The sequence below is a fragment of the Seriola aureovittata genome, chromosome 6 (assembly GCF_021018895.1).
Source record: "Seriola aureovittata isolate HTS-2021-v1 ecotype China chromosome 6, ASM2101889v1, whole genome shotgun sequence".
In the NCBI taxonomy this organism is placed as follows: domain Eukaryota; kingdom Metazoa; phylum Chordata; class Actinopteri; order Carangiformes; family Carangidae; genus Seriola; species Seriola aureovittata.
In genome coordinates this window covers 18,866,684-18,888,944 of record NC_079369.1, presented here as the reverse complement: position 1 = coordinate 18,888,944, position 22,261 = coordinate 18,866,684, and the positions used below count along the sequence as shown (strand labels likewise).

The 22,261-nt window shown below is 40.4% G+C and overlaps 2 protein-coding genes across 4 annotated transcripts in view; one reads left to right on the top strand and one right to left on the bottom strand.

Annotated features, from left to right (window-relative positions):
* Positions 1–342: 342 nt before the first annotated feature.
* Positions 343–16,391, bottom strand: gtpbp3 (GTP binding protein 3, mitochondrial). Of its 2 annotated transcripts, none has more exons than XM_056378837.1 (11): positions 16,082–16,391; positions 15,522–15,793; positions 14,812–14,898; positions 13,894–13,976; positions 13,373–13,492; positions 10,506–10,578; positions 9,157–9,300; positions 6,903–7,068; positions 4,771–4,901; positions 3,981–4,167; positions 343–3,321 (listed from the first exon to the last, which is right to left on the bottom strand). In XM_056378837.1, exons 1-11 carry the CDS (start codon positions 16,138–16,140, stop codon positions 3,090–3,092), a joined length of 1,554 nt encoding a protein of 517 aa, XP_056234812.1. In that variant the 5' UTR covers positions 16,141–16,391; the 3' UTR covers positions 343–3,089. The 2 variants fall into 2 exon arrangements, with proteins under 2 accessions (XP_056234812.1, XP_056234813.1); XM_056378838.1 differs by having other exon boundaries at positions 15,522–15,790.
* A 2,709-nt stretch (positions 16,392–19,100) lies between these two features.
* The window catches only part of ano8b (anoctamin 8b), a 37,041-nt gene continuing 33,880 nt past the window's right edge, over positions 19,101–22,261 (top strand). For both annotated transcript variants that reach the window (XM_056378828.1, XM_056378826.1), the window contains exon 1: positions 19,101–19,495. In XM_056378828.1, the coding sequence (XP_056234803.1) occupies positions 19,324–19,495 (172 nt within the window). In that variant the 5' untranslated portion in view covers positions 19,101–19,323. The remainder of the gene's footprint in view (positions 19,496–22,261) is intronic.

The following is a 22,261-nucleotide window of genomic DNA, read 5'->3' as shown; positions in this document are numbered from 1 at the left end:
TAAAAAGCCATTCAGTTGAAATTAGCTTACATCGATGTTTTATGTCAATACTACTTTAATTATCACTTATCACTGCTTTTTATTCATAAGTCAAAATATAAAAAAAAAATGCCTTTCACCTACTCACTCATTTCATTTTTATTCCTACACTTCATGTGTTTGAACTTCTTTATTTTTTCATTCATGAAAGCATAATTTCTTACACTGTGCCGAAAACTAGATTACTCTGGATTTTGCAGATACATCAAATATTCATTTTTTAATTTGCCATCGTCGTCTGAAGAAAAACATAACTGTTCATGTTCATCATATATTTGCATTGTCTGAAACAATTAGCAAAAGTAATATTTCAGCCATTCTTTATTGATATGATCATAATCATGCATTTCTTACTCCTATCAAAGCTTATAATTCCTGAGAACACTTGACTTTGGTCTTCACTTCCAATTTCACAATTATGACGAGCGTGAGTCGGACCCAGAAAAATTACACTCTCTTTTAGACAGAGCAAATATTTGAGATGCCTTCCATGTTGCATAAGAAAACACATTAGGATAAACTCCCAGGCTGACTGTACTGATGGATGTGAGTGTTACAGGTGAGTCAGTCTGCCTCCTGTCCTCAGGAAATCCTTTGTTTAAAAAGTGTTTTTGGTCTCATGTACAGTATAGACCTGGACACACGCACACACACACACCATGACATAAAGTCAAATGGGTACAGGGTGGAGCTGGCTGTTCTGGATCTGGTTACATACACTCCACATCTCAGGAGAGCCATTAATCAAAAGCACAGGAAGCTGACAAGACAGAAATCTAAAAGTCCCTAACATCGGTCAGCTCTGAACAAAACTGCGACATATGAATGAATTGAGTCATGGTCCAAAATTAAGAGTGAAGAATGTAACACAGGATAATCTGTGTTATATTTTAAAGTTTGGTTCATTTATTTTATTAATTCAAATACGAATTGATTATTCTCAATTCTCAATTAATCCTAATGACTTTGTAGATCAACTGGCTTTTTTCCTCGAGCTACCATCAAGTTGACATTTGTGGTTTTTGGTGAAACGTTTCAACAGTTATTGCATGCACTGCATCTGAAGTGCTTTTTTATTGAATTGTGTGTCCAACATATATTGGATTGGAGATTGCATTGATTATCTGGTCACATTTATACTCTTGTTTACTAATTATTTGATTAGATTGTTCCAGATTAACTCTTTTTATTAAATATTTCGATTAGGAAAAGCTCTTGCTGGCTCCTCTGTTTTGTATAACAATAGCTTAAAGCCATGCTAGTGGCTCTGTATGGCTGTCCTACACTACATGCTCACATGCTCACATAGACAATGCTAACATGCTGATGTTAAGCATGTATTTCATGTTTATCATGCTAACACTTAAGGGGAGAATATCAATAGTTTTGCAGGTAGTCAGTTGCAAATAAAAAATATTGGACAGTTTAAAATTTTCACCTGGTGTTAGACAAAAAGGGAATCATAAAAGTTAACTAAATTCATGTTTGCGGGACTGTGAGTGTAAAATTTAATGTCAGTCCATCTGTTAGTTGTTGAGATATTTCACCATTCATAAAGCCAAGCCAAGCCGCTAGCAAGCAACGCTATAAACAATAGGTATCAAAAAAGTATATTCTAGGTATCAATATGCAAAACTAGGATTGCATTGGGAGTTAGTGTCCAATGGATTTTCACAGTTGTGGTAAACATTGCTATATAAAGGACATTAGGGCACTAAAGATGAAACAGGACCCAAAATTTACTACCTCTAGTTTGTATGACAGCAAGTACCACTTTTAGCTCGAACTCCCCCTGTGTTGTAATTAATCAGGGAGCACATGAAAGAGGACAAAAAGGCTGACAGAGCAGCGCGGAAAGAGGAAAGGTCAGGTAGCAGAGACGGAGCGGAGAGAGACGAAAAGACAGGGAGATGGGCAGTTGTGCTGGTGTACACCAGGACGAATGTCGTCAGAGGCTGGGAGGCAAGAAACCAACTGGGGAAGAAGGGTGAGGAGTTCAACAAGGAAACATAAATATTTGATCGAGGCAAGATTGACAGGCGAACAAAGGGGCACAGAGCGCATTGCCTCCAAAAGCATACCTTTCCCACAGAGCAGAGAGGGGGTCTGGGTCGCTCTGACTTTCTCTACACACTGTATGTCCATTATGCTTCATGGTGGGAGCTGGACATTCACAATGGAATAAATAACAACCAGCAAGAATTTAGACCTCACCAATTCAATCTTTGTGAGAATGGGTAATTTTGTATTGTAAAACAGCTTGCTGCACTGGCCCCAACTGCCCATAAAATAAATCTGATTTGTTACAAAAACACACATTATGCCATTAGTTTCACATCAAAGATCCAATGTGACATGTATTCATTATGAGTGAAACAACTGTCCAAATTATAAATAGTAAAATAACAAATAACACATTTAAAGTAATACAATTCTTATCAAAATTATACATGGATTTTGAGTTATCGCAACAAGTTTCAGGTGGCACTGCGTGACCACATGTGCAAACACATCGACACACAGAGGGGTACGACTGAAATGAGACCTGCTCCCAAAAAAAAAAAAATTGTTCATTGTCCTGCAGTACAAGTAAACATCAAAACTTTGAGTCCGTGACCTTGCAGAGGTCTGCAGCTGGCTTTATCTTAAATGATCTTGGTTGTTATGTTGCAACCCAAGAGCCCAATACCCACCTATCAAAGGGTTTCAATGTCTATTTTTAAATTACGACTCAAGACTTGCCAAACACTTGTCCAGCATATGGGGCCTCTGAGGCACCTGTCGTCACGCTTAAACTATTTCAGTTTGTTAAAAAGCATCAACAGAAAACAAGCATGTTTGTGTCTTGGGAGCAAAGGCATTCTGTAGCCAAGAACACAAATATTATTCTTTTTACTGTGGCTGTGCCTAGAAGCCTGGCGCAGTGCCGAGGCTGTGCCCTTTTGTCCCGCTTTCTTTACTGATACTCTGGGATGGAACAAGAGCGCAGCTTTCCTCTCCAAGCAGGCTATTATCACATGGATTGCATGTTTTCACTCCAGCTCATCTGATTATTTTCCAATGCAGAAGTCTTTGAAGATGATATCCAGGATCTCCTCTGCCCCAACCCGTCCAGTGATCCGGCCCAGGCTGGTGAGAGCCAACCGGACACCCTCAGCTGCCAGAGCGAGGTCGGTGTCACGGTATCGCTGGTACTGAGCCAGCGCTGCCACACACTGCTGCAGGTGGGCCCTGTGGCGGGCCTGGGTCAGGGTGGGGGCACCAGACAGAGGGTCGCCACACCTAGAGAGGAAGTTAGAGAACAAAATGAACCACAGTAATAAAATTCTCATTATTTCATGCCTTATTTTGCATTTTTGGTTTAGAAAGGCTGAAAACCAGATCCCCCGCCTCGCTACAACAACAACAACAAAAAAAAAAATCAGATTTTTGGTTTTATTTGTTTTATCTAAAGCAACTTAGAGGAGGATTTGAATATTTCTGACTTTGGTGACTGTTCAGTTTAAACCACTCTGAATACTAGATTTCACAAAACTTGGTCTTGGTATTAATCAGTTAAAACTGAAAACAATGAGCCTTAAAACCATGCGCACAAACATCTGAGGCAGATACTGCATCCATATTAAAATATATCGATATAGATATGAAGTAATATATCATGCCACATTTTTATCATATTAATGCCACAAATTTAACTGCAATAACTGACTTACCAAGCACACTTATTCACAATAGCACAAAGGCAATTTTAGGCTGCATATAGAAACTTTTGGAAACTTGTCATAACCAATGGTTGGTTAATATTAATCTATTCTGTCAATCATTTTAGGTCAAATCTATCACCGGTCCTGCAGAAGATCAGCCTTTCTGATGGAACTTTTAAATGAAACTTGTAGTCTCAGCCCAAGCACAGGAGAACATGATAAGTTATCGCTACTTACAGAGTTTTGACATTGCTGTGCAGCACTGTGAGGAAGTCCTGAAGTCCTTCATCAGTGTGACAGGAGATCAGACAGACAGGAGGAAGTTCAGACACCTGTCTCAACTCCCTGTCCAGCTTCTGTCTCTGATCATCAGGCAGCAGGTCAGTCTTATTCAGCACCAGGAGACACCTGTCCGCAGGAAATACTATCACAAGGAAAGAAAAAGAAATTCTAATGAGTGTAAATGATAATCACACAAAACCCTGAAGTCAAATTGTTAATGTCCCACAGCACAAAGTCACCACAGTGTTCTCTGCAGGGGTTTAAAACAGTTGTTAATCAACACCAATGACTCAACTACTCCTCCCTCAGGCACTTACATTTCTGTTTGATTATTCTTAATGACTTAAAACTCACTGTCCGGCCTATACTCTCTGACCTGGATGACCCTTCACCCAACCATTTAGTCCTAAAAGATGGAGCTGTGAGCACGTGACTGCGGCCACAACACACTGCAGTCCAGACCTCCTTCAGGTCATGATAAAATACCACTTTCAAAAAGTAGCTGTTCAATGTTTTTTTTTCACTTAAAAAGGCACGGAGACTTGTGTGTGGGTCAGTACAAGTAAACCTATTTTTACTGTGTTTTATTGTGAAGTGTCTCTTTGGAAGTCTCAGCAAAAGTCCAACCGCAGCAGAAGCAGAAGATGTCTCGCACTTTGTCAAGCACTTTAAAACATAGATTTTGAAAAGTGCTCTACAAATAAAGATCATCATCACTATTACCATCGTACTGTAGATACGATACCTGGCTCAGGCTGCTCCTCAGTGGCCAGCACACTCCTCAGGTGTCCCTGGAGGAAGGCTGCAGCCTGCTGAGCATCAGTGGGGAGATGAGCACTGTCCACAACCACCAGGGTCAGATCTGCCTGCTCCACCCTGGAAAAGAGAAAGCAGTCACAGATGCACATTTAGACTTTCATTAACTAACTTCATGATACCAACAGTATTTTGTCAAGAATGTTGTACTTTTTTAACTAACACACTGTAAATCAGTCGGCTCCAATTTCAAGCCAGGAGATTGGAGCACTGAAATCATACTGATGATATGAGACTAGGTATTATTTTTAATTATGATTATCTTTATATATTAAACCTGTTGTCTTTTTCTCATTTATAGGCTGCAAAATAGTTGAATGGCAGTTTCCTAAATGCATTTAACTGGGTAAAATAATATTTACTTCTACCTTCTTCGCCATCATAGGTGCATTACTTAATTTTTTTAATTATAGACCATATTCTATTATTGGACCATTGAAAAGATGTCAGTGGCTGTAAAAGACCCCATTAAGATTTTTTAAATCGACTTGGGTAAATTTTCTACTTCATACCCTAGTGGTACTCTGAGAGAAGTGTCCTGAGAAACAGTGTTTTCCTGCCACTGCAGCAGAAACAGCGCAGTATGAATAATGGGTTTCATTCATTTATCTAAATGGTATTTGAAGTTAGATACTCTGTGCACTCCAGCACCTCCGTCCCACTGTGAGGTAGCGACAGCAGTGGCAGCAGCAACAGCAGCGGATGCTTGTACTTACCATGTCCTTCCTGTAGTGACCCAGGTCACAAGCCTCTGACCTGCTCCTTGCACAAAAAGTTCCCTATAGAACGCACACTGCCCACCCTTCCTACACACTTAACTAAAACAAAGAACTACAGAACATTTGCATTGAAAATTATATTTTTGTCATTGGATTTTCATCTGTTTTTTATACATTGATAGTTTTCATCTGTTTCAGCCTTGACTCAAAAAATTGTGAGATAGTCATTCTTTTATAAGTAAATGTTTAAAATATCCAACAGCATAATTTCCCACTGAAAAGGTGGGGTCGCTCTACATCCCTCTATTCTCTGCCACTTAACAAATATCATTAGTACTGATTTCAGCGCAGTAATACCTCATTACTCTGTCTGATGCTTTTCCACCTGCCAAGGACACAAGTACTTGGGGAAATACTTGACATTTGTCTTTTTTGCCATGAAAAATATCAGTCTTAATATTTACTGAAGTCCTTACATTCTATAGCTTGAAGTCTTTCAGCCAAGTGTCAGCAACACACTGAATTGGTCACACACTAATATTTACACAAAGTATTGCCATTTAAAAAAAAAAAAAAATGGAGCTGTTTTACTTTTGCAGCTGCTAAATTTATGTAATTACAAAGACAGGAAACTTTCACCAATAAATCATTAATAATCAATGTGGGGTGTGTTGTTAGGCTCATTCTTCTTCTTTTCCTTGTAACTGCACAAATATGTTTATCGAAGTTGATTTAATAGTGTGTGTATGTGCCAGCACCATCTTCTGCTCGTGTGTTCGCCTGTTTGTATATGATAAAGTGCTGATGACAAGTCCTCCAAGTTGTTCTATTCTTCCCTGGTGTAAACAGTGGAAGCGGCTGTTAGTGAATGACCATATATGTCCATTCTCCACATCTCACATTAACAACCTCTCAATAGTAGAAACTCTACAACGGGGAAAGGTGGCTCTTTACGCAACCTCCTGAGTGTGTTTGTCCCATGTATTTATAACTGTGGCTCAGCAATAATATAAACTCTGGCGGTCACCTAGACATTACAAAAATATAGTACGATGTACAGGGCAAAAGCAATGACTTATTTCTTCCTTTCTTTGTTTTCAATGACATGCTCCATTGGTCCCCAGGCTAATTTGTTCTGTGTTATATACATACAAACAGTCGCTTAGGCAGCAAAGCAGTACTATTACCAGTACTATACTACTACTATTATGTACTAATGTCCCGTACTGAAGTCAAACATTCAAAAGACTAGCCTTCATTTCTTAGCATTGTTGGTCTCCTTCATCTAAATCTTGAAAGCAAACATTTTTTTTATTTTTTTTAATTTGCTTCTCCTCCTTACCTTTCCCGAGCTCGGCGGACCCCCTCTCTCTCCACCAGGTCCGAGCTGTCTCTGAGGCCGGCTGTGTCACTTAGGAGAACAGGGAAACCACCGATGTCCAATGCTGTCTCCACTACGTCCCTGGTGGTCCCAGCAATGGGAGACACAATGGCAGCAGGTCTCTGGCCTGGATTTAAAAAGGTTAAAGGATAGCTGATGCTGGAGATACTTTCTCATTGTCAACAAATCCCATGAGGAGGCCACAATCAGCCATCTATTAATCCATCTCTCCAAACTTTCTCACTTCACCTGCAGGTCTGTGGTTGTCAGACCAAAGGCCATTCATCATTCATTCCTACTAAAGACGTGCATCTTTAAAAAAAAAAAAAACGGTTTAAAAATATACAACTTCATTTTGAAAAAGGATTAATAATTTCCTGCTGGACACTGTTATTTTTAGCCAATATAAGTAGAACAGGATTTGTTCGGCACTATTTTCTGCCACGGAATAATACACATTTTGTGCTCTAGTGGGTATTTCCGGCAGTAGGTCTGTGTAAGCTGAAAACAACAGTGTCCATGTTAATCATAATGAAGGCGTGTCTCCCAGTGCAACAGAGTGGCTCATTGAGGTGTTTTTAAACGTTTGTGGTTAACAACGGAGCAATAAAGCTACATCTGACACTGGCACTAGGATCAATTCAGTGTTATCACATATATCACAACTTATCCATTAAGACCTGAACAAAATGACATAGAAGTATCTAATGGGTCCTGATGGTGAACAACTAACTAAGTTGTAGAATTAATTCTTCTGAACAAGTCATTCGTTTATGTTTCTATTTATCACGTTGCAGTTTCATTGGTTTAAAGAATTTTTCAAAGCTGGTTTCAAGATCTCAAAACAGGAGGAAAAAAAAAGATTTTTATACCTAAGACTTACTCAAGAAGACCGTGTACTTTACAAAAGGACAATGCCAGTTATTGCAACAAACAAGGAAGGATCTTTCTGCGATAACTGAATAACATCTGTCTAATATAGAAATCTCTATACGTACTAAAGTTCTGCACCATCTAAACACAACAGGGGATATTTTCAGTCATCCTTTCTTTAGTCTCTATCAGGACTTTCATGGGTTGACCGTCCCAATGAATCCCATGTCATGGAACAATGACAGCTCATTATTACTCATCTGTGCCGTCAGGGAAGACCAATCGGAACAGGAAAGGATAACAGGATTTTATCTTAAATTTGATTAATACCCCTATTATTCTGATAGGAAGCTGTGAGGAGCCACAGCCAAGCTCCACTCCGGGGTAGTTTTCAGAATGTGATTCTTAATGATTTCAGGATGCAAAACCATAAACAAACGTAACCTTAAACCAAACAAAAGGGTTTCATTAGCTCATACCAAAACACTCTAGAAACGTGAGTAGAAGTGATTTAGAGTGAGAGGTGAAAATATTGAGTGTCTACTTATATATTTATATACAGATTATATGTAACTTTTTTACACTGACTCCATTGCAATCTGGAGCAAGGCAAGAATCAAAACATCTGTATCAGGAAAAGTCAAAATAGTAATTGTAATTCATGTGTCCGAGAGCAGGTTCAACTGTTCACAGATGGTGTTCTGTGTTCCTGCACTATGAGGAGATTATTACAATATGCACAACAAATGGGATAGATGTCTTTGACCTTGCTGTCTTTCACCTGAAAACATTTGTCCTCCGATAGTAAAATTTAGGGAAAATACAACATGTTGGAAGCAGCAGTTTCAAAAACAATCTCACCACAACGTCCATTTCCAAACTTAACAGCTGGAAGAAAAATGGAAATTCTACAATTCCAGGACAACTGCTGCTGAGGAGGATTATTTGACTGAAAGCTCCAGAACAGCTACTAATGGACATTGACGGGAGGTTGTTTTGTTAACCCCTGTATCTACTTTAACAGCGTCTTATTTCAGACTGCTGCTTGTTTTTAGGTTTGTCTTCGCCGTCTTGTCAACCACACACATTTCTACAGAGTATTTGCATTTAAATGAATCATACACATTTCAAAAAATGTTATGAGTCTGCGCTGTTAATGGTGTGACAGATGATGCCGTCTTCCACCTTCCAAACCATGGCTGACAGCGGTATGATTCAACAGTAAGGTCTGTATTTACAAGATAGTAAGTCATATTTTTAATATTAATCCCTTCACAGTGTGTGTGTGTGTGTGTGTGTGTGTGTGGGTGTGTGTGTGTGCTGGTTTTTCGGGTTCTCTTACAGAGTGTGTTCAGTAGGCTACTTTTCCCTGCGTTAGTAGCTCCTGCGATGACCACCTGAACTCCGCTGCGAAGCCGCTCGCCCTTCCTCTCATCTTTTAGATGTCGCTCCATCTCTGCCTGTAAATTGCACACCGATCTGTCGACTGAGGGGTGTGAGAGGGAGATAAAGACAGAGGAGGGAACAGGACATGACGAAGGTTTCGTGTTCAACTTCACTTTCATGGCCTTGTTAAAGGAATTTCTGCCCTTTGAAGGAAAAAGGCCTGTCCTCCGTCTGACACCCTTCGTCTGGACGGAAAGAAAATGGGTCATGGACTTGTCTATTTACGCAGAAGACTAAAGCGGAAAAATGTTTTTGACAATTCAATACGTCATTTTACATAATTTTTCTTAAAGGAAATAAATCTAAATTCTTAATGATCCTGACTGTATAAAGCACATTACGCACATTAAACGCAGAATGACTTTAGAAAAACTTAAGAAAACTTCAGAAATGGAATTAAATATGTAATTTGCTGTATCTTTGCAGGTGGCAATGGAAAGTATTTGGGCCAGAATTGTTATTTTTGGGCCTCGGTCTATTATTATTCGTTGCTTGGAAGCGTGAGCCAACATTCCATGCCACTAAAACAAACTAGTTCCCAGGCTTTATTGTGTCGAAACTTCAGAACATCTGAGGCTCTCTGAAGAGCCCTGCCAGTGCCAGACAGCAGGCGACAGACTCAGGGGGGACGTCACTCGTACACACACACGTACACACACACGTACACACACACGTACACACACACGTACACACACACACACGCACACACACTCACTCACACACTCTCTCTCTCTCTCACACTCACACACACACACACACACACACACACACACACACACACACACACACACACACACACACACACACACACACACACACACACACACACACACACACACACACACACACACACACACACACACACACACACACACAGTGAGCATGGGAAACCTGGGCATACAGACAACAGTTGGGCTGTAGACGGTGCTGCTGACAGCACTATTCCTGTGAGTGACATGGCAGGTTGCCTTTGAAGGTAAGACGAATGCCTCTACTGTCCCCCTGGCCTTCTATCCACACTTCCTACAGGAAACTGCCTTTTGAGCAGTTTGATGTCTATGGATTCCCCCTACTGTGCAGCAAACTCACACGATGGCAGCTGAAGATCCAAACAGGAAAACAGCCTGACTCCTCTCTCTTTAGAGAGAAACAGAGCCCGCGGACCCCAACGCCTCCCCCTGAAGCCCCAGAGATGACTGTCCTGTTATTTTTTTCTCCAGCACAGAGGACAAAGTGCAAACATACCTTGGTTTAAGACCCCATCCTCAATGAGCTCATCCTCGCTGAAGTCAATGAAGGCCTCCACATGAGCCAGACACTGTGAGACATGCAAAACAGAGAGTACAGATGAGAAGACGCTGAAATCTATGTGCACACACCTGAACAAAGTGGTGCTCAGTTTATTTGTGTGTTGAAATGTTGCAAACAGCACAGAAACGGTGACTGGCAGTGAACAGGAAACTAATGTAGAGTATATCTCGCTAATGCACATGTCATGGATATATTATTGTGCTGCAGGTAATACTCAAATATAGGCAAACTAATTCAGTTAACATTCTATAAAACAAACCAGTCAACATGCAATTTTAAAATCCCTATTTATACTTTTTTACTCATTATCCATTATTCATAAAATTTTACAAAAAAACAAACAAAAAAACTTTATAAAGGATTTCCAATAAAAGTTCTCATTGCATAAACTGCAGGAAGTTTCATTTGTGTTGTGTTGTTGTGCAGCTACTTTCTGCCAATTAATAAATGATATAAATGAGGGAAGAGCAGCAAATCATTGTATTTCAGAACCTTAAACAAGCACATATTTGGTATTTATCCTTGATAAATGGCTGATGATTTCTCTATAATCAAAACCGTTGACTAATCAATCAATTGTTTAAGCACAATTTTGATTAAGTATCCAACATATGCCTGCTCTGTTTTGGAAGTATTCTTTTAAACATGGCATGGGAGTTCCCAAATGTCATGAGGTATTTCTCACACTGACTGAAGTTGATGTTTCTGTTATTCTTCTCCACCAATAGGACGACTCATTTACATTTCAGGCTTTCAGACTTCGTTTTTTTTAGTGTCCATTTATTCCTGTATGTATCTGGTGTACATTAACACTGGATAATAAAATTCAAATGGCTTCCTCTGGTCTTTTTCCACAACTAATCTCATAACATGTAAAGTCTTGTTGCTACTTTACATCACCGCCATATCTTAAACTAACATTCATTTAAATCTAGAATACAGAGCATCAGCGTATGAACCACAGCACCGATCAGTATCTTGATTGACATTGCAGAACATAAACACAATAGTAGTATAGCTGCACAAAAACAGGAAGCGACAGATTCCCATACTTTAATCCTTTGACAAAAGTGGGAAGCCACCGGTTAAAAAAGCGGCATTGTTTGGGTGTCGGACGAGGCTTTGACCCATAGCATCATACAGATGGTATACCTCTGATTGACTGGATTCCCCGAAATGTAAATGCGAAATAAAGGCACGTTCAAATTGCTTCTAGGAACTGCCTCAAAAAAAGCTGCTGACAAGTAGCATAACAGAGCTTCTCAAGGGAGAACACCTGGACCGGTTAGTCTGAACTGCTGCCAAAGTGTTGCAAGATCCCTCCAAAACAGTTTCACAGCTTGCGGTCAGTGACCTCCTGCTATGAACTGCCTCGACAAGTGAAAGGGAAACAGTCTATGGTTCTGATGCTAAGACAGTAAAACAGTAAAAAGTCACAGTGCTGGCCAGAGGTCGCAAACCCTGATGCCTTCAGCCGCCTCAGTCATCACATAACACCAGCAACATCCTACGAACCTTCAAAACAAATTAGGTAAAGTTTAAATAGCTTAGTTCTTCAGTAGCAAGTAGTAGGGAACAAACATGATGGTTGTAGAAAAACTTTCTCTGATCTCCTTTGACAATAACTATATTTTAAAGGTTTACTGGAAGGGATGTAAAAAAGGTTTACAATTATATGATCAATTACATTTTACTGTAAAAACCGCTGTTCTTAGTTACTACTTACTAATAGTGGTAGCAGTAGTAATAGTATCTCATTCAATAAAATATGTCAAAAATTCTGCCCAGTCTAAATTGTTCGGTTGGTTGAAAAGAGTAATATAGTAATGATATTTGTATAAAATAATATCCTCAATTGATAAAGTATCAGTATGTTAACTGTGTGTCCTTGTAGAGTGAAATTACATCTAATTTATTTCTTTTTTCTCTTTGACTTGATTGCAGTTTTTCTTGTTTGTTTTTTTTTTTTTTTTTTTTTTATTTCTTTACTTTTTTTATCCAGTGCTGAATAGGATTTGAGAAAAGTGTTTACATGTACCATTCATATTAGTACTGTCATTCTCAGTATTGAACAGAAAACACACGCACTACACGTGCGATGGTCACATAAAAACAGGAAGCCTCAGATTCCCATGAATTAATCCACAATCAGTGTCGTTCATAATCAGCTGCAGAGATGCAAAAAAAAAAACAGAAAGCATTGTTTGGGTGTGAAACTACTGAGGCCTGTAGAACAGCACAGTACAGACAGGTTGTTTCCAAACACTGTTCTCGGATAAATTCCAGACACGAACGTCTCTCCAGGGAGAGCTCCAGGATTCCAGCTTGTTTATGCTGTCAAGCAAATGTGAAACTGGACAGAACGTTGTTTTTCCAATAGGAACATCTAAATGCCCCCTGTTCACATGTCAGTTCAAAGACAAACTGGCTGGGTTTGAGTCACTAAAGGCGGTCGAGTTCAAGTCACGTTGATTACAGGTCGATACCAAAAAGCAAACAGAGTGTCTGAGACAGAGATGTACGATCTTCAAACATTTGAGTCTGTGTCTGAGCTGACTAATCAACTTGTAGAAATTGCAAGACCATTATACAAACAGGTTTCAAGAATGCATGTAAATTACTCAATCATTTAAATTACTAAAGAAAGATTACACCTAACATCAATAATATATATTATTTGTATCAAAAAAATAATCTGTTAGCATCAGACACTAAAATAAATAAAATCCAAGAAAAACATGCGTACCATGTATGAACACCTCTGTCTACACCACCAGCCTCTGTACAACCGGACAACCTACCCGTTTCAGTTTGTGGCTCCAGTCCTGGTAGAGGCGTCCCAGTTCTCCTGACATCTGCCTGAGAGCCTGTCTCCTCTGGGCTTCTGTCTCAGCGTGGATCAGATCCCCAAGTCCCTCCACCTTCAAGCGCCATTGTAATAGTTAATATTGCAGTTTAACAAAAGTACCTATCATGCATTATCACACTGCAATATCTGAATTGTAAAAACACATTTGCTTATGATAAATATAAAAAAACTCAATTTACTGTCTACTGATAAGATTTACTGTGATATAGTGTTATATGCTGTTCATAGAATATCCACAATAGTCCCTTATTAACACGTCAGGCTACATATTTGGCTGCTCAATGAGAGAAATGTGAAAGTTTTCCACCGTTGACATTTCATGAACTTGAAATCCCTGAGCGTGTCTGACCCCATTTATTCCACATTTACCGTTTGACTTTCCTCTGAGGAGCTCTTGATACACAAATCTGCACAGATTTTTCTGTGGGTTTTTACATGTACTTCTTGACCTACCTCTGTTAAACCCAGTTTCCCTGCTTGAAAGGCCCTCCGCGTGAACTCTCCGGCTTCAGCAGGCCTCATGCCAGGCACACTTCCTGAGAAACACACACACACACACACACACACACACACACACACACACACCACAGCATACAAACATGGAAAAATGTTTTAGGCACGAGGACGTCATGCATCATGTACACCAAGAAAGGACACACACACAAACAAAGCAGGGACAAACACAGGGTCAAAGTGTCACTCAGGGTTCAACTGAAATGAAAACAGGCACACCTGTGTTACATTTTCTCTCTCTCTCACTCAACCATTTTTCAAGACTCATCAGGAGGAGACAATGAGCACAAAACCATTTGGCAAATGGAGGTCATGATCTGTTAACTAGAGCAAAATATTCTGTTTTACACCCTGCTGGCTGGTTATCATCTCACCAACAAAACCTTCCTCTTAGTTTTAAAAAACAAGAATTACTCAAAAATGTCTTGTACATCACTGCAATGTTTTAATACTTAACTATTCCTGATTACAGATAACCATATATTAAATAGTGACAAACTTTCATTAACATTGCTGATTTATACAACACTGCCCTCTAGAAGGTTTGCGGGAGAACTGCAATAAAAATATTACTAGTCAATCACATGAGGATTGCCACGCTTGCCAAGGCACATCTTAGAAACAGGAATGCATGTGTCAGTTTTCTCTTTTAAGTCCCAGTGACAGACAATTACATGACTCGGCTAGCTACTGTGCTTAGACTTTTCATGCAGGCTTAGAGCTTTAGAAGTCAAAGCTATGAAGCCATAAACACACACCCTGCAAAGTAATGATGCGTCAAATGAGACTGTAAATTTGTGTTATATTGCACTATATCAAGTTGTATAGCACTGTCTCTGTTTGATATCTGGATGTTACCTAGAGCCTGTAGGACAGCAGTAATGACAGCAGGGCCACCATGGATGTGGAACTCCACACTGTCCTCTCCTGTGAAACTGTGAGGAGCTGATGGCACAAACACAAGAGAAACAACAACACAGTCTGAATATTGCTTAGTCATTTAAATACTTACAAGGGGCAAAATGTTTAGCTATACCTTAATTAAACTGCAAGTGGATGACACTGATCGAATTTTAGATTCACAAGACTCAGTACTGTGATACAATAAATTAGATCAGCTCTGGCTTGTATGTTAGGTTATGTTTTAAATGGCAGTGACAGAAAACTGTTTAACACACTAGGAGATGGGACTTGCATTAACATTTAGCAATCCAGCCGGTTTGGTGTACGAGAAGGTGCTAACACATGGTTTGTATTTTACTCTTAAAGCACCATATCACAGTTTTTAGGTGAAGTGGTTCCCTCACTAGTGGACAGAGCTTTTGCATGTGTTACACCAACTTTTGACATCACCTGCTGACACTTGGAAAGTTGCTTGAGATACTTTATATTTAACATTCATAGTTTCCCTTAACAAATGATTATGTGATGCAAGACGAATTCTAATATGACAACACCCTACGGATTGTGCGTGTGTGTGTGTGTGTGTGTGTGTGTGTGTGTGTGTGTGTGTGTGTGTGTGTGTGTGTGTGTGTGTGTGTGCGTGATCATGGTCCAAGGGAAAAGACCTGGGAACCAGAGGACAAGTCCACGATCCAACACTTCTTTGGCTTGGGCGTCTGTGATGCTGCGTAACAGGGCAGTGCGTGGAGGAGGTAGGCTGTGTGTGAGGCCGGCCATACGCCTCAGTGCTGTAGCCGATTCTGGACCACTGACTCGTACCACAGCCACCCCACACCTGCCATGGCCCGATGACAATGCAAAGATGGTGTCAGCATCAGCCAGTCCTGCTGGGACTCCATCACAGGTGGACAGTGGTTTGCACAGTGGAGTTCTTCTGCTGGAGATAAGGAAATGATAAAACACAGTGTAATCTCTGATTATATGTTTGACTAGTCTTAATATATTTTATCAGCTGACTGGATGTAGAAAAAAATTCTCATTTTAACAAAACAATGTAAAGTTAAAAGGTAAAAATATTTTATTTATTTTTTATTGAAATTATGATCAGACATATTTTGACCCTTTACTGCGATTGTCAGTTGTCACTCGTGTATATATCTACTAGGAGGAAAAGATGAAATAGAGGTCAGTATACAGAAACTGCAGTTGAAATTTGGTAACAAACCTTATCCTAAGTGTGTGGACGGCCGATCTCCATATCCCACGACAGATAAATGGAAACATAATTAAAGCACGCTAATACAAAACGTTTCTCGTGTGACTGGTTTTACAGACGGACCCTGCAAATCAAGCTCTGTCCTTGACGAAGTCATTACGTTAACCTTTTCCCCTTAGTTCCTATGTCGGGATAACCTGTGAACGTAAAGTCAGCTGGTGAATGGAGGCAATTCATTATTCGTGAATGTTTTTATTCTCTGTGAGAGCTTCCTCGTTAAACTCATGCCTCTCTCCACTACCGTTTACATTCACCACGATGAGTGTGTTGCTCCCCCTGCTGACTGTGATTGGTTAACGATTTCTACAACAGCGGCAGTTTCTGGAATCCCATTCGTTTAAAACCCGTCGATCTGGACTAAGACCCGCCCACAGTGCACCGTTAAATTGAGTCCGTGTGGATACTGTCGCTCTTACATCTGTTACCGTCTATCTATCTATCTATCTATCTATCTATCTATCTATCTATCTATCTATCTATCTATCTATCTATCTATCTATCTATCTATCTATCTATCTATCTATTTATCTATCTATTTATCTATCTATCTAGGCACAGGAATTTATTCTGTTATTCTGTTGCATGAATCTGCACGAACCTGAAACTGACTCTAATATTAACATTTTACTGTAATTATCATACTCTTAATAGGTAAACCTGCACAGAGCAACTTTTCAATTATTTTCCTAATGTAGGCCTAAATGGCAATTTTAGCCTTTATATAGATTCATTAGGACTGCATACATTTGCATACATTACTACCAAATTATGAAGATTTGTTTCTTTGTAGAGCTCCCTGAACAACTCTGACTTTTATTTATTTCTTTATTTGATTGTTTATTTTTTGTAATTATTGTTAAATATACGAATAGTTTTCATTATTATTATTCTTATTGTCATTTATTTTATTACTTAGTAAAATGAATTTGACTCATAATGCAGATGTATTATGAAGATGCAGAAAAATCCGTTTGCAAGGGACAGGTAACTGTTTCTTCCTAATAGCAGATCTGTTCATTTTTATGATGAAATTTTAAAAAATAGATTGGTGGGTAAAAACCATATAACAGAGCATGGCAAAAAGTGTGCTTTTTCTGTCTACGTGCCAATCAGTGTAAATATGCTAAGTGATTATTTTTAGATAGAGGTGTGTCTAATGTCATCCTATTTATATCAATGAGGGTAGACTAAATATTAGAAGTATCTCTCAGGAGGCTACATGCTGTGTTAACTGATCTTTATTTTTTTTCACTGCCACAATGTTAATTTTCAGTTAAGTTAAATTGCTATAATAACTGTTGTTGTTGTTGCGGTTGTTGTTGTTGTTTTTGTTTTTTTCTTGTAGTTCTTCACAGATTATAAACACAGGTTATAGACTACATGTGCACTGCTGTGTGTGCCCCACTCCAGCTTTTTGCAGCTGTCAGCCCAGAGGGTGGTGAGTAAGCACAATTTCTGCTCGCATATGAGGTGCTTGTGAGCTCTGAGCCATACGAAGGGGGAGGGCTGCCAGCCTGCCTGTGTGACTGCACAGTGAAACACAGCATCCAGGACGGCTGGCCGAGGAGATAGATTGTGTGCATGCCGAAGAGGCATGGCCTGAGGCCCGAGGAGCAATCTTTAACCTGGGATCTCAATAATTTATAGACTACTCAGTGTGTGCACAGAGCTTGACAGCTGCCACCTTACAGCTGTTGAGCACCATCAAAACACATTTGTCTCTTCTGACCAAAAACACGGTTAACTGGTACATGGATCTGATTAAAGACGATGACGTTATTTTTGTTAGGAACACATTACCTCCACCCTCCTTACTTACACACACACACACACACACACACACACACACACACACACACACACACACACACACACACACACATATAGCAAGTGTTTCAAACTCTTCCACTTGTTGTATAACTGCATCCTGTGTTTCTTTATGACAATATTGTATATTTTACCAGTAGAAGATCATCAGGCTGAGGCTGCAGCATCAGTATTTGTTTTGAAGGATGTGAGTTTGTGTAGGGTGTAGTCTCACTTTGCAATTGGTTGACTATTGTTTGCTCATTTGAAAAGAAAAAAGACATATGACACCTGGAAGCGGACATGAGAATTTGCATTTTAAAGTAGGCCATCATGCTAATAATTTGTTGATGTGCAAGCTTTATACAATAAAAAATTATATTATACAGCTGCTGCATACACAGTGTGTATTGTGTCCGGTGGGCTGTCACTTTTCCCTAGACCTGTGTCACTAAAAATTTAATCTATGACGATATTTTTTGCATCAATAAATAAGTCATAGTCTATTTAATCTTGGAGGACAGGGCACAGTGCTGTCACACTCACAGGAGAGCAACAGTCTACCTGCTGGACTGCAGAAACCTGCCTGCTGCTGAAAGAATGACTGTGTTTTAAATTAAAGGTAAGTGCAAACTGAAAAACTCTTGTGATGAAGAAGAGAATTACCAGCACTTGTGTGACCACGTGAATGGGCATTTTGCCAATTAAGTAATATTATCCATTTAAGCCATGAATTTGTTTGTCTGAGTTTTGCCTCAATGTTGCCAAACAGATTCTATTTCTGGGATCAATTTGAAGCCGGTCTGATGGCAGGGGTCACTGTCGGCGATACATACACATTTGTCTTGGAGAACTAGGGGACATGCATGCATGAAAAAACTAGTATGTTTCCAAGAAACTCCTTTGGGCTTTTATAACCTTCAAGTGGACTGTGTATGACCTATAGGATTATAATAGGCTAATTGTCTGATCTGACTTATTTATTAAAAGCTATTGTATCTCTCACGAAGAAATTAAAGCCAAATAATTTTGCTGAAGCTACAGTCCTGATACAATTATCAGCCTAACACACTGGGTTGTTGTAAGGTGTGTGTGTGTGTGGTGTCAACCAGCCCCCCTCCCCCGCCCTCCCTCTCTTTGTCCCTCCTCTATAGTCGTCGGAGGAGCGCTCTCCATCTAGCCGCGCATCCTACTCCAGAGTACCAACAGGATGATCCGCCGCTGCACCGTCACCGACAACCTTCACTTCACTTTCACACTCATTTAACCCTTCACTCGGACCCCCGCACTACCCCCATGCTTTGCCCTCCTCCTGCGATGCGATACCACTGCACGATTTCCCGGAGAATATCTTCATCTTCCGTCGCTCCTCGCTGATAGAGAGCATGCCCGACACGGGGACGGCAGCGGCAGGCGCTGCAGCCGCGGCGGCCGCCAGTGGTGCGGCCGCGGTCGGCGACGGCCCCGAGAGCTCCCGGCACCGACACCGAGCGCAGCAGGGAGACGCGGAGAGGCCGGAGCCGGGCGCTTCCGCACCACAGACCTCCGGTGTGCTGGGTGAGTCTAGAGTGCTTCTTTCCTTCAGGACGATGCAGTTTAGGAGGAAGAGAGAGGACAGGTGAACGTGATGCTGGGAAACGAGACGTGCATCAGACACCTCGCGGCACCGTTCTTTTGTCTCCACGAGGGCGTCCCAAAATTACCAATTGATTAGACCACAGGCCTGTAAATTATGGATTTGAATGTTCGCATGGCGGCGGCTTTTTAAAATGATTGATGTTATATCCTTTCTTTATGGAAATGGCCACATTTTGGCTCAACCTAGTGTCCGGTTTTGACCTTATTCCCGGTTATTGTATAGCCTATTAGCCTACGTCCCGTCATCACAAGCCACAGTATTTCTTTGGTCAGTTGTAGTCATTGCTGCTATAGTTTTCCACAGCATCCTTATAGGGGTTCCGTCTAGCTCTGTGTTATGTTTGAGATCTGCCAGCCTTTCCTCCTGGTAACCAAATGTTCAATAACTTCATGATGTCAACCAGGGATTTCTAAACTACTGAGGCCAGACCAGACTACTACAGGCTGCTGTCTACTTCCACTTTATTGCCTCAGTAGCAGTTGCCATGCTATTAGAAAACGGGGCAGGTGCATGCTTTGTCATTTTGATGAGGGTTAGGCCATAAAGGCTGCCCTTCTCATAACAATATGCTCATAATTTGTTCCAGTGTGTGAATGTGGTGTGGTTTATACCTCCTTACATTTAACTGTATGTCTCCTGAATTATTCCTTAAAAATCATGGCATTATAAATCCCTTTGAAAGGGTAAACAGGACAAACATGCTTTCTGTTTACACTCCATGACACTGATATATGAATGGATGAATAGGCTGTATCATAGTTGTCTCGTTGGAAGAATTGCATGAGTCTATTTTTGGAACAGACCACGATATTAGCCTGGGTGTAGAGCCTCAGCTGCCAGGCCAGGGTTGTTTTCCTGCGCTCCCTGCGAGTACTGCTGCAGAGTGATGCAGTGGGCTGTCAGCGGTTGAGCGCTCCTTTCCACACTTGGTGGAGGTAACCTGAGCAGGCTGCTGCTGACTGGCAGAGCAGCCTGATGTCATCCTGTCGAGAGGCTGGCACCCAGTGCGGGTCCTTGAACAGGTTACAGGGTTGGTGGGTCAGCAAACTGAAGATGAGTTTAATTTTTACTATTACTTCATTAGCTAGGAGCCGTACTGGGGCAAAGAGACGGACTGGGAGTCTAAACCTGCAACAAACAGTCCACTGGTACCAGACTCTTAATAAATGGGGGTTAGTGGTCTAAGATGTGTAGAGCTAAGCATTGAACCTCAATACTTTTCTTATTGCTGACCGAAACGTATTGGTATCATCAAGCTTTCAAAACTGTCAAGTACTGAAAGATGACGTTATAAGCCTGGTCAGATTCATGATCTTCTTCTTAAGATTTGACGTCAGGCGTTTCTCGGAGTTAATTTAGGCAAAGATCTTGTATGGCTGCATGTGTTGTAGACATGTAACATCAGTGAACATTGATGTCTTTTTGTTAAAGGAAGTAAAGGGTTTATAGAAAAAAGTGTTTATAGTTCTGAAAGTAGGGTATTGATTAAGTATAATAATTCACCCTGCTCTGTTAAATTATAAGAGTTAAAAAGCCTTTATTAGGTTATGTAGCTACACTATGTTTTTGGAGGGAATCCATTCCTTTTCCCATGTGTCCGGACCACCTACTTTGTGTTAAATTGCTGCCAGATCCAAGTAGCGCCTCCCCCCTTGCTTTTTGTGTTGTTTTGTTTTTTGAAGAATATAATGTCAAAAAATCACCATCACAGTTGAATCATTTGCTGTTAAAAAGCATTAAAGGTGGGTGGTGTATCAGAACTGTTAAGAGCAGTGACTGTCTCGTCCTCTTGAAACCTCTTGCTCCCTACTTGTCGGTGTATTTCCTTGCATGGGTCATGGCAGAGAAGAATTGGGTTTGTGGACGTCAGTGGGATTACCATGATATCACATAACCGCCCTCACACGTGTCAGTGTCAGTCAGCAAGCACAGCAGCAGCACGCCAGGGTGATTTCTCCAAGTGGCTGAGATTTTGGTTGCAGCCCATGAGGATTTTCCTCACTGGAGGCTTGGATGCTCGATTGTCTCCGTGCCTCCACCATATTTTCCTAATCCCTCCACAGTAGACTGGAATGACTTTGATCCTCTCAGCCATCTTCTTTTATAGCTCCAACACTCACAAGCCAGTGTTTCAAAGATTAATTAAGCACCCATCATTAGAGAAAGCAATGTATAACTCTCACCAATTAGTTGGCGTTCCCTCTGAGGCCAGTGTTGATAAGATTCTGTGTTACAGAAATCAGGTCATGTAATTTGTGGTTGCCCAATCAGCCAGCACAGAGGTTTAGGATTTAGGACATTTGTGGGGATATATGGCAAGATGCATTCTTACTTTGAAAAAGATACAATGATAATGGGCTGCAGCCTGAAATTTTGTCCCTCTGTACACCTTCCTGTAAATCTGATCTGATTTGAACTTGCCCTATTATACTTCAAATGGCATTTTTACATTTATTCTGTATTTTCTGAGCAGGTTTAATTAGCAGTAAGTTTGTCATTGTGCAGTTGCAACTTGGGGCTTAATGACAACTGCGTAATTTCTGGCACCGGGACCTTCTCCAGAATACTTCAGTAGTTAGTGCAATGTAGCTTCATGCTTCACAACAGCTATAACACTAGCCCTTGATTGCCTTTTGCAAAACATTTCATGTCATTGACTAATTGTACCTTTTTAGCTCAGTATC